The 12,731-nt window shown below is 34.9% G+C and overlaps 2 protein-coding genes across 2 annotated transcripts in view; one reads left to right on the top strand and one right to left on the bottom strand.

Moving 5' to 3' along the window:
* Positions 1 to 297: 297 nt before the first annotated feature.
* Positions 298 to 10,686, bottom strand: LOC141334802 (zona pellucida sperm-binding protein 3-like). The gene is made up of 7 exons (XM_073840027.1): positions 10,408 to 10,686; positions 6,347 to 6,462; positions 5,304 to 5,407; positions 1,248 to 1,425; positions 1,009 to 1,126; positions 736 to 821; positions 298 to 580 (listed from the first exon to the last, which is right to left on the bottom strand). The coding sequence occupies exons 1-7, from the start codon at positions 10,684 to 10,686 to the stop codon at positions 298 to 300; spliced, it is 1,164 nt and encodes a 387-aa protein (XP_073696128.1).
* Positions 10,687 to 11,681: 995 nt separating this feature from the next.
* LOC141334803 (transcription initiation factor TFIID subunit 6-like) overlaps positions 11,682 to 12,731 on the top strand; it is a 24,021-nt gene continuing 22,971 nt past the window's right edge. Inside the window, exon 1 of the mRNA XM_073840028.1 lies at positions 11,682 to 11,852. The gene's annotated coding sequence lies outside the window, so the exon portion shown is untranslated. The remainder of the gene's footprint in view (positions 11,853 to 12,731) is intronic.

Raw genomic sequence — 12,731 nt, forward strand, 5'->3', positions numbered from 1 at the left:
TACTATGAGGCATCGGTTTCTTATCTTTACTGAGAGAAGGGTCTGGAGGAACACCCTGCTTCACTCTGGGAGGAGCCAGAAATCCCATTTTGTTTTTCTTTGGAAATATGGCTACTGGACCCACTGTTTTCTCCTGTTCCCATCCTATTGACATAGAGCGACATTTGTCAAAATGGTTAGTGGAAACAGGTTTACCTCCCATTTAAATAACTAGACATTGGCTCTAAAATGCACAGATTTATTAAATTACATTGGGTGTTGTCATTGTAATTTCTCTTAAAGAGAGAAAGACAATCACTAGACCTGGGAATGCTTACCCACTGAAACAATTCCCTCATCCTCCTCTTGGGGGAGAATTATTTTCCTCCAGGAGGGAACAGGCTCAACTGCTGTTAGCAAGGAACTGAAGGAACTTCCAGAACCCTCTTGCGTTCTGAACTGAAATTTGTTGGGTCTTTGGGAAGACTGTCTGGGAGAAGGAGGCTCAGATTGCTGCAGTGTAGAACGGAAGGATGGTGCATAATCTTTTGTTGCTTGGCAGCTGTAACAAGCCCAGTCTCCTCCATCTGCGGCCTTCCAGCTTATAGATAAAAGAGGGGAGCAAGGGAAACTTTAGATTGGTTCCCAAAATAAACTAAACTAAAGTACCAGAAAATACAGTTTGCATGGCAAAAATAAAAAGTCCATGATTAAATGTTCTGTACTGACAAAAAGTATAAAAGCAAAGCTTCACACCTTCCATTAATAAAGGAGCATGCCTTATGAAAAGGGTTTACTACATCCATTACAGGGTAAGCTTGAAGAGTACAAGTGATGTACATCTGCATAAAGTGAAAAGTATGTTAATTTGAGTGTCTACTCTGTGACATCAGAATTCAATGTGCACAACAAATTAACACCACTCATTTCCTAAAATACCATTAACTTGGCAAATATAACAAACCCTCCATCACCATGTTACTATTTTGGGCCTGAGAACATGTTTCCATTGGAATACACTATATACACCTCTGGCCTTGTCTCTTGGTGGAATTTGAATGCATCCAGTTGTAGTTGGAGTTTGTCATTCTGGATTCTGGGCAGGAAACGAGACTTTGAGCCTGTTGTCTGTCCATCCATCAGACAACTAATGAGTGAGAGAGGAAAAACACCACCACCACCACAAACATACTTGGTGATTAGCCAAAAATATTTCATTTGAGTGAGTCATGCTTACCTGCACAAAACCCCTTGATGAATGTACTTACCCATTATTTTCAATAAATGTGTATCTGGGGACAGAGTTAATATCTGGAGTCACTGTGGCAACACAGCTTTCAAAATATATGCGGAGGTTAACGTGATGACCCAGATGAACTGAGGCTTCTATGTTTATGATGTCACCCAGGAAGTACACAGAAGAGGCCCGTTCAGAGTGCCAATCACCTGTACCAGAAATAATGCAGACAAAAACCATGCTACTGTACAACTGCCTACTTTACATATCCAGGTAAGAAGTCAAAATAAAGTCTTTTGAAATTACATATAGGTTGACAATTACATTTTGTGGAAGTCCATGTCTGTCTACATGCTAGCATAGGGCTACTCCTTACATTTGTACACAGAAGAGGCCCATTTAAACCACCAATCACCTGTACCAAAAAATAATGCAGACAAAAGTGTGACCATGCTACAACTGCCTACTTTACATATCCAGGTGAGGAGTCAAAGGGTCTCCTGAAATTACAAATATGTGAACAATTACATTTTGTGGTCGCCTGTCTAAATTCTAGCATACTCCTAACATTTGCCAAAATGAGTCTTTGGCAGATCTTGGCATTTTCTCTCAGGGGGCGATTCGCAGCTTGTAGCAAATGTTTTTTTGTGCAAAAGATCCTCTATTTTGTGGTGTCATTATGATTTAATTGCTCCCTGCCTCTGACGTCATACCCGCGACAGCCAACAAGAGTGAGCAAGATGTTACCAGATGTTGCGTGCTTCTATAGCTGAAACCTAACAGCCATGAAAGCAGAATACATTCCCCATATTCTTTTTTATTCTTTGTTTTTCACTGTGAAACAGAACGTGCGCCAGGAGAGACAGCTGACAACATCAGTTGTCTTCCATTTGTCATGTTTCATGTTTGATCTCGTGAGTCACCGTAAGATCTTGTGTCACTGCGAAAACGTTCCCACAATCAACAGGTCAAGTCAAGATTATTTTTACAGCGCTTTTTACAATACAAGTTGTGTCAAAGCAACCTAAAAGTATTAAAACAGGACAATAGTGTGTCAATAATGCAAAAGTTCCATGTTGCATCAAAGTCAAATTGCAGAGTGGTTCCCATGGCCTTGCGCCAGCAGCCGTTTAGGTTTGGAGTTCTTTACTGATTATCTGTCTCTGGGGCTCATCTAGTTGACAAGCGTGTGGTCTCGTGGTCTGCTCGAATCATCTAGTGCAGTGGTTCTCAACCTTTTTGGGCCAGCGCCCCCCTACCCATTATTCAGGTCCCTCACCGCCCCCCATCAAATAAATCATAGTCTAATTGTCCTCACTGAATATTAAAGTTGATTATTATTAGTATTTTGTGTTTATAATAAGGACTGTTATTATATTTATAGTAATTCAAATGAATGGGGTCATTACAATTTTTACAAAATTAATTCAAGGATGCATTGAATTGATCAAAAAAAGACAGTGATGTACTTTTTACAGTAAATTATATTAAAAACAACAGTAATAACATTCATTTACAGAGTTTAAGCAAATTGTTGATTTTCATTGCTACAGCTTCAGTGTTGTTGTGATGCTGATATACTTTATTGCCCCGAATTTAAAAAAAAAAAAAAAAATTCCTGTTTAGAACATATCCAAAAGGACATTTTTACATAAGTGATTTTAGTTTGTTCTTCCATTTCTGGAACTCTTGAACACCCTTTTTACTGTTGTGATATGTTTGGATATTTTTAATTAGCTTTCAGTAAAAAAAAAAATACACATTGGAAAATACCCTACTTTTTGAGAATTTATTGAATTACCTTTTTTCTGAGATAGTAGACATGGTTAATTTTGTGGGTAATACCACTACACATGCAAATGGAAGAAATGTAAACTCTACTTTACTATATTTCACAATTTTTAGAATATTTCAAAGTTTGCTTACAAATACCTTAAAGAAAACTAAGTACAACACTAAAAGTTGGGATGTTTTGTAAAATGTTTAACTTTTATTTAATTGACAACATTACAAAGAAAATATTTCCAAAGTTTTCACTGACCAACTTACATGTATTTTATAAAATATAAAATATATATTTTTTTTAAGTAGCAAAAGTGCAACACACAAACAATTGGGACAGAAGAAAAATAAAAGTGAAAAGGTTATAGAATAAGCTAAACTGTTTTGAAACAGTTGACATTGAATTGGTAATAGGTGAGGGGATCATCTTTGGGTATAAAAGGAGATGCAGTCTTTGCAAGCAAAGCTAGATCGTGGCTCAAAATTTGTTTATATTAACAAAAATAAGTTGGCCAGTGTAAACATTGGATTTTGTTTCTTTGTACTTCAGTCAATTAAATAAATGTTAAAGAGAACAAATTACATATTCTTGATTTTATGGCATTCAGCATGATTTCTGAAAGATCATGTGACACTGAAAGCTAGAGTAATGAAGCTTAGCATAAGAGGAAAACACATTTTAAAATATATTCAATTAAAAAGCTTTTTTTAATGGTATTTTTTTAAACAAACAAATGCAACCTTTTTTATTTATCCATTAAAAATCGTATTTGCCTTTTTTAATAGTAATGTATATTTTATTTATAATACATAGGCTTATTTTAAAAGCATGTAACCCATCTAAACCCATAACACAGCCCACATTAACCCATACATAATTTTATTTCAAATATGAGTCACACTGAGTCCGAATCTATCGTCCGAATTTTTCGCACGTTCAAAAATAAAAACCTCACGTAATGTTAATCACACTTGCACACTGCCTTCTTAATTTTCGTCCATCATAAAAAAAAATTCAGATCGGGTTTGATTTTTTTTTTTTTTTTTTTTGCGTTTTTCGCATCTGTAGCAAACATTTTGAGAGGTTTTTTGACAGTTCAGAGCCACCGTACAAGTGAACGCTAAAATCCAGAATTGCGTCTGTCAAATTCATTCACTTTGTCCCGCAGCACAAAGCACTGTAAAGGTCATTGTACGCTGAGTTCGCAAAAAATAGCGGTCTTCTTTAATATGTGGCTCCAGTAATGCTAGCAAAGCATTAAAAATTACTGACATCCTGAAATAAACTTAAATCACCCGGGATAAGCCCGCAGTTTATTAATAAGGAGGTGCACCTTAAAAGTATTCCCTCGTTCCTCTATATCTGTTAATCTTTTAAAGAAGAGAACGGACAACAACATCGTTCTATTTCGTGTTGTTTTGCGTTTTTTTCACAACGGATGAATTAATACCCATCGGACTTTGTGCGTAACGAATTTTTAGGATTACGAATACGAAAAAACGCACACGAAAATTTCGGACTCAGTGTGCAATGCCTTTAACACTGCTACACTGGCCGCGAACGGCGCAACAAGTTGCGTTAAAGCACATAGATCCCGTTATAATCTGTCATTCAGTAACTGAGCACGAGCGCTACAGTAAACGCATTCCGCGCGCTTATGCTGCAGACAAGTTAACAAATAGATATAGAAAGTGCGCTTTGATGCATCCAGTGTAGAAATGGCATTAGGATGTGGCAGACCGTTTTCTTCTGCAAGTTTCAGCTCAAACATATTTGGTTTAAACTCGTCTTAACCAAACGCCCCCCAAAAACACCTCAGCGCCCCCCCTTTCAAAATTATTGCTTTCAGCGCCCCCGATGCTCTCCCAACGCCCCCTGGGGGGCGGTACTGCCCCCGTTGAGAAACACTGATCTAGTGTGTGCATTCATAAGATTATAAGGCTAAAAATTGGCTGAAACATGTCTGCGGTCTCCCATGGTTGTAAAATCGGTTAAGATTTGAAAATAGTCTAGTGTGCAGCCAACCTAAGGCCTGTTTGGGCAGATACGCGTTGGTGTCTCTTTAATTCCTGTCTTGGAATAAAGGCTTTTTACTTTGCTTACTATGCGAATGCATGGATGTGGATTTTTTATTTTTTTTTTATTTTGCAACGGGATCCATTTTTCATTTGTGTTTAATTAGGGTTGGAGCTAAACTATGCAGGATACCGGCCCTCCAGGATCGAGTTTGGAGACCCCTGCTATAATCCATTTCAACAAGAAATACATTAAACTGTGTTTATACTTGTAAAATTGTGCACATACTTGTCATTAGCTTCAGTGAAAACTGCAATTCCTCCACTGCAGATTGAGTTGAACCATAAGGAATCCATGTTGGTCTGATGGGGTTACTGGTTACATCAAACTTTCTGAGAGACAAAGGACACAACATAAATGCTTCAAAAAAAAAAAAAAAAAAAAAAAAAAAAAAAAAAAAAAGGACACAGCGACAATTACTGTATCATTTCTAATGATAACCTTTGCAAAATAGTACAGTTGAGAGTACCATGGTTCAGACCATATTGATGTGCATGCAATACGCGGGGGAAAAGTGTCCCCCCATTTTTGATAAAATGCAAATTTGTTTCCCGCACTTTTTCGGGCAAGTGTTCACTTAGAGGTTTTCAGTGTGAATAAATATAGATTTAAATTCAAAGAGAAAACATAGTCTACGCAAGACATGGCATTTTATTTGTATTCAAAATGAGGAGATGTGAAAATTACAGAGCGCTGAACACTCATGTAACATATGAGGAAATCCCTAATATGGTCAAAGGCATTCAGCGATCACTGTGACTAAGATGAATAAAAAAGGTGAACATTTTGTAACATTCAGGTACATGCACTATTGCTACAATATAAACTTTTTTCCAGTTTATCTCAGGGTAATAAACAATGTAGGCTGAATAATGCAGTGCTAACTGACATAGCATTTATTACAGTAGCTATAAAAACTATAAAATTTACTTTCGGCCTTATTCTGTGATAAAAATGGGAAAGAGTGTAGTATGTGAACAAATCATAAAACTGCCATTATGAAAATATAGGAATACTATTACAGAATACAAATTATTGGTAATTGTCCAGCAGTGTATTTTATTTCTTAGCCAATTAAATTGGACAAGAAAAAAAAGGTATTACATTTGACATTTCTTTCCCTCTCACTTCTAAAATGATGGCTACACCCCATCAGTATGCTTTTGTCAAATAAATAGAAATTGCAGCTGAATGCCTTTTCATCCACTTATAAGTATTTAGACAAGATACCACTGGATAAAAGTTACATTTGCATGGCACAGTCCTCTTACCTGCTGTAATAACATTCAATGGGAACTACTGCCTGCTCAAGGCGAACTACTCCATCTGGAGAGGGTTGCGGAGTGAAGATAAGGAGGTTGGTGTATATGAGAGAGTCATCTGTAATCTAAAGAAAAGGTAAGCTTAACTGATTAAAATTATTAAATCAATTTGCTTAGCTAGTGTAGCCTGGCTATCACCAGACCACGTTATGACTTCGTCATGATTCGTGGTCTGGGAACCACACGTTCATTTTCTCGTATTTGAGGCGTGGTTTACGAATGCCCAGAGCCGTTTGTTGGGCGATACGAATGTCTATCAAATGCGCCTGTGCGTAGCTCATAGCCAATCGTTTCAATTATACCGGATGACGTATGTAGAGCGAACGCCAAAAGTTGCTCTTTTTTCAAAATAAACTTGCGTTCTAATGTCATTTGTCGCGTCGGGTCGCGCCGCTCGCGTCCAGTGTAGACACGAAAGATAACTTTGCGTCTGCTGCCATGCTGGATCCTCCGGTGAGTCGCATAGAAGGCGTCATCGTCTTGCTGCTCCCTCCCCGTTCTGTGATTGGTTCCCTATCTTAGGTGAAAATTAGGTCCATGGTTTCCAGACTGACTAGAAGCGTGAATAAAATCGCGCTGCGCAAGGCAGTATGGGGACACCCAGGCTATAGCTAGTGTTTAAGTGGTTGGAAATATTTTGCTGCTTTGTAATCAAGTTTTAGGTTGTAGGATCTGGATATACAAATAAATAAAATAACTTGCTAAGCTGCTATGCCAGTGTGAAAAAAAATTCATGTTTCATGTGGATGTTGCTTTCAATTTAAGCAGCATAATTTCTGTTCCACTACGTTCTCATCTGTCATAGGCCAACAAACAAAAATTTTAGTTAGAAAACTGGCAAATCAACTTTTTCTCGAATTGAAGCATTAAGCAAGCAAGATGTTGGTTTAGAAACCATGCTCATTTAGGATTTCAGTTTATTCAGGAAAGATTTGTTAAACTGATTCAAATGGGTAACTGGGCAAATTCCAGTTAGAAGAGAGCATCCTTATGCCCTAATCACTCTAAAGAGAAGAACCCAAGTGGGGACTTCGGATTAGACCATCTACAATTGATTCAGAGTTATATAAATTTAGGGGTAATTGATGTATGGAGATGTAAACACCCACTTCTAAAAGAGTACACATGGAGTAATAGGGATAAATCTAAACAGTCAAGAATTGATTTTTGGCTAATTTCTAATTCATTAGAACAAAATACAAACAGAGTTTCAATTAAACAATCAATATTGTCTGATCACAAAATGATTCATCTTTTTATTAACTGGACTAATGAAACTTCATATAAAGGCTATAAGATTTATTGGAAGTTTAATAATAGATTATTGGAAATTGATTGTTTTAAATTAAATTAAAAAGAAAATACAAACATGCTGAAATCAAGCTAAGCAAACAAATTTGTACAATAAAAAAAATCTTATTTAGTTACATTGAGTTTATGAAATTCCAGATTAGATTTAGTGCAGTAAAAAAGGTAAAGAATTGTAAAGTCTAAAGTTAAAAGAAAAGGAAATTATTTGTAACATTTAGAGCTTAGGAACTATTTGTAACATTACTGATAATTTAATTTGTTACATTTAGTCATTTAGCAAAAGCTTTTATCCAAAGTGACTTACAAATGAGGACAATGAAAGCAATCAAAATCAACAAAAGAGCAATGAAATGCAAGTGCTATGACAAGTCTCAGTTAGCCTAATGCAGTACACGTAGCAAGTTGTTGTTTTTTTCAAATTATATAATAAAAAAAAAAAAACAGAATAGAAAAGGAACAGAGTAAGCTAGTGTTAGAGGCTTTTTTGTGCTTTTTGTTAGAAGCTGGTATTTTTTTTTTTTTTTTTTAAGAAAACAAGTAGTTAGTAAATTAATAGAGTGCAAGTCTAAAAGGGGCAATTTTTTTTAAAGAACAGAATTAGAATAGAGAATACAGAATTAGAATAGTGTGTCAAATAATTCTTGAAGATGGCTAATGACTCAGCTGATCGGATTAAGTTGGGCAGGTCATTTCACCAACAGGGAAAATTTAATGTAAAAGATTGTGCCTCTTTAGGATGGCACAGTAATGCGCCGTTCACCTGCAGAACACAAGCTTCTAGAGGGCACATAAGTTGGTTAATGAATGAACAATTTGTTTTTGAAACCCCAGGCTGAATTGGATAAATGATATACAATCAAGGCAAAAGGAGCATATGTCAGATCACAAAGATGTTGGTTAGAAGAAGGGGAAACTCTATAACTCTAAATACTTTTATAATTTGGAGAAAAGAAATGGAGAGTATACATTTATTAGGAAGCTCATTAATAGCCATGAAACACTAGACCCCAATAAATTCCAGCAATGCATGCTCTGTAAACAAAATAGATGATTTTTTAGCCCCTAAAACAATCAATAGTATCGATGAAGAATTTAAAGCCCTTTGTCATAATTAAGTATCCATTTTAAAAGTTAGAACAGCTATTAAAAAACTTAAATTAAACAAATCGATTTTACAAGGCCTTTGATACAATTGAATATGACCTCATCTTGTTTTGGAGGACAAGTTTCAAAAAGTAATCAGAACCTTATATAATCAAATTAATAGCTCTGTAAAATTGGCCTATGTAACTTTTTATATATTTGAAATCAATAGGGGGATTCGACAGGGCTGCGCTATTAGTCCATTGCTTTTTCTGTTGGTTACGCAAGTTATGCATAATTATATTAAACAATATATTTTCTGTGGTATTAGCTAATGATACTACCCATTTTTGAAGAGAGATAATACAGAAGTTGAAAAAGCAATTAAGTGTCTGCAGTTACTTTCATCTGTTTCTTGACTTTTGCTGAATATACAAAAAAAAAAAAAAATGTGAACTTACTCCCGTAATTTTACTAAAATATGTAATATTCCTGTAAAATAAGTTGTAAAATATTTGGGTATTAAGATATCTAAAAGCAAGAATGTTAGGACTGAGCTAAACTTTACTCTTAGTATTCAATCACTTGAAAAGAAATTGAATTCTTGGCTAATGCAAGATATCTCCTTAACTGGTTTTGTGTTATTGGTTAAAGCTGAGGGTTTATCTAGGTTGGTTTATACTGCTCAAGTGTTAAGATATACCTCCCTCATTAATAAAAAAAATTATAGATTTTGAAAACTTAATTTGGAAAAACAAATTACGTAATATTATATTTGTCGGTAAAAACTGAAAGAGGACCTAATGGACCAATATCTTTTGGTTTCACATGCACAGAAATCCCCAGAGAAATTCTGAGACAATAATAAGGCAATAATTATTCTTTACAATTAGTGGAAGAATTTAGTTATTGTGTTAAATTTAACTTCTGAATGCTATAATATTTTCTTGCATTCCCTTCTTCAATCTTTCAGTGTACTTACTGTTACTACTCATTGAAATTCTTTATTTAAAAAAAAACAAAAAACATTTGATTGGAATAAAATTTTGATGACACCTCATAAGCATTGCATCAAAAATAAAGTAAAAAGAGGTTTCATATAAAAATTTTCCATCGAGTTTACCCAGTTAAATCACTTGTACAGTGTTTTAGGGCAAACATGGAAGACACACGTGTGTTTTGTTAAGTTTCCCCTGAAACTATTAATCATTTATTTTGGGAACGTCCTAAGTCACAAATATTTTGGAAAGAACTCAATAATTATATATAACAAAAAGCTATCATTTCTGTTAATTTTGTAGAAGCTGATATTGTGTGTAAATGTTTTTATTTGATGGTGATTAGTTTTATATTTATGTTTGATTTGATATTAAACAATAATAAAAAAAACACTTTACAGCTGTTTAATAAGTACAAGCGGTTTATCTAAAAAGTTTTTCTCTTTGTTTTTGTTTCTTCTTTTTTATTTATTGTATTCTTTCATATATCAGCATCAGTCCTGACATGTAAGGATAGCCTACATGTTCTCTTGTTTGTATACGTTTGTTCTTATTAAAGTTCAATTTTTTTTAAAAAACTCAAAATAGGCATCTACAAAAAAACTTAAGTGCTCATACCCAGTGTTGAGTGCCACAGTCGGTGAGTTCAGCTGCTATGATGTACTCGTTAGTGGAGAACGCGGTCACCTTACAAGAAGGAATGAATTGACTGTCGGCGCCAAGCCGCAGCTCTGCAGCATCCACAGGTAGACCAACGTCAAAGAGGTCAGCCTTAATCGCAATCTCCATGTAATTCTCGTGACAAATCACGGCTACGGTTTTGACACGTGTGATATGTCTGCCGGGTGACTCTTTCATTTGATTCAAAGGCTGCTTGATTTGGAAAGGTTCACTCATCTGCGACTGACCGGATGGATAGGGTATACGGGGGTCAGAGTTTAGTGGAGATGCCCTCACATCACTAAACTCTACTGTCAAAATCAGAATTAGTAAATGCAAGATTAAATTTTCTGTCATCGTTCTCATGTAAATTAGAGAACCAAATCTGCAAGCTATAACCCTGCATCACCTAGCAAACTTTCAATCCACTTCCGCTCATTTAAATAAACAATTAACCCATTTTTGAACCAGTTCCGTAATCAAGGGTTAATTAGGCGTTGCACTGCTGAAAGTCGGCCAATAATTAAAGTGACGATTAAAAATATCCCCTCCCACTTACGCAAAGTCACAGAAAATGTGTCAACGTATTTATTTATTTTTTCATTTGTACGTCTCCTTATGTTTCACATCCTCCATTTCACCCCTGGTCTCTCTTCCGCTAAACGTGAATGTAGTTGGTCTATGATCTTTTATGCTGACGGGTTACTTCTGTTTTGTGCATATTTGTGATTTCTACAAGCAGTAATCTACATGATCTACAAAATTCTAATAATATTTTAGAAGCATTTTCACAGTCTTTACTATTAATTTTGGCATGAGCGAACATTTCAACAAGTGAATGTTATTATCGACAATTTATTATAAACAATATGAAAAAATGACACTTGTGCAAGATGGCTTTTTGATTATTGTAGGCATGACTAGCTGATAGCGGGAGTCTTTCTTCAGCAGACTCGCACCCTCTATGCTCGCACCATGCTCGGCACTCGGTGTCTTGAAAGATGCATAAGAATTAAACCTATGTGCGTTTTTTTTTCTTCTTTTTTTGCGTGAAATATCAGCTGTAGTTAATACTAAATCGCTAGTCATCTTATTTGTTTAAGTCTGTTAAGAAACACGACGCTAAAACGTGCTTTTTTTGTAAATAAGTGCATGTGGGATTAAGTTTCGATTTTTCTTTCGCACTCTCAGGACCTTCCATCAAATTCAAAATGGCGGATTTTCGGAAAAATGGTTCGGAGCTAAACAGGATATATCAAGTAGAAATATAATAAATACAAAAACAGTGGATAAATAAAGAGTTAGCTGTACAAACACAAAACGAGCAGCCATAAATACGGGATTTGCTCATTTTTTATTTGTTTTTATCGTTTTAACTTTCCGGCATCCTCTTTTTTTTAAAGGTAAGAACGACATGCAGTTCAGTTCAGCTTTTTGTGCCGTTTTATTGCAGGAAAAACATCTGCGATCAACCCCAGGCATGTATAAGTAATCAGCTTAATGCGTCTTAAGACACTTACATCACTTATAATATGTACATATACAACTTTTTGACAGCGTAGTATATGAGTACTTGATACCGCATTGTGTTTAAATATGTGCTTGAAAACCCATCGACTTGAATAAACATTTTAGGTCATTATGGTATGTTTTCTGGAACAAAATGAAATCTGATAGACCTTTACAAGAGTTGAATAGTGGAGGAAGTGTTGATCCTGCTGTTCATGGATTACATAGGAGTGTTTTTAAGTTACGATCTTATGTGAATTTTGGATATTGAAATTCAGTCATAATACAGACCAATAACAACATATTTTAGGCATACCTCTCAATAGAACTATTATGATTGCCAATATAATACAATGCTCCTGTTGGAAAAATGCTCCTCTTATAAAAAGAATGGAAAGTTTAATTGTTTTTAATTCTATTATCTCTTTACTATATTTTATATATATATATATATATATATATATATATATATATATATATATATATATATATATATATATATATATATATATATAATATAATTCACATTGTAATAGGTTGAACAAACACGTAAGATTTGTACTTGCCCTGCCAACATTTTCACTGGCCTACTGTTTAGAAATGAAAAATAAATATTTTTAAGACGTATTTGGAGTAGGGATTTTAAGTTGCGAGAAAGAGTGGAATAGAATAGAAAATATGCCACTATAATGTTATTACAACTATTCATTAATAAAAATACATTCGGAAAGGATAGCATTAATGCAAAATATTACTGATTTGTTTGAGATTTT

The sequence above is a fragment of the Garra rufa genome, chromosome 5 (genome assembly GCF_049309525.1).
Source record: "Garra rufa chromosome 5, GarRuf1.0, whole genome shotgun sequence".
In the NCBI taxonomy this organism is placed as follows: Eukaryota; Metazoa; Chordata; class Actinopteri; order Cypriniformes; family Cyprinidae; genus Garra; species Garra rufa.

Bases quoted from the DNA above. Each gene is read 5' to 3' on its own strand.
- LOC141334802 (XM_073840027.1), bottom strand. From the start codon at position 10,686: ATGAGTGAACCTTTCCAAATCAAGCAGCCTTTGAATCAAATGAAAGAG. The intron at 1,127-1,247 runs GTAAGTACATTC...CTCACTCATTAG, and splicing joins ACATTTATTGAAAATAATGG to TTGTCTGATGGATGGACAGA. The intron at 581-735 runs GTGTGAAGCTTT...TTTATCTATAAG, and splicing joins TGCTCCTTTATTAATGGAAG to CTGGAAGGCCGCAGATGGAG.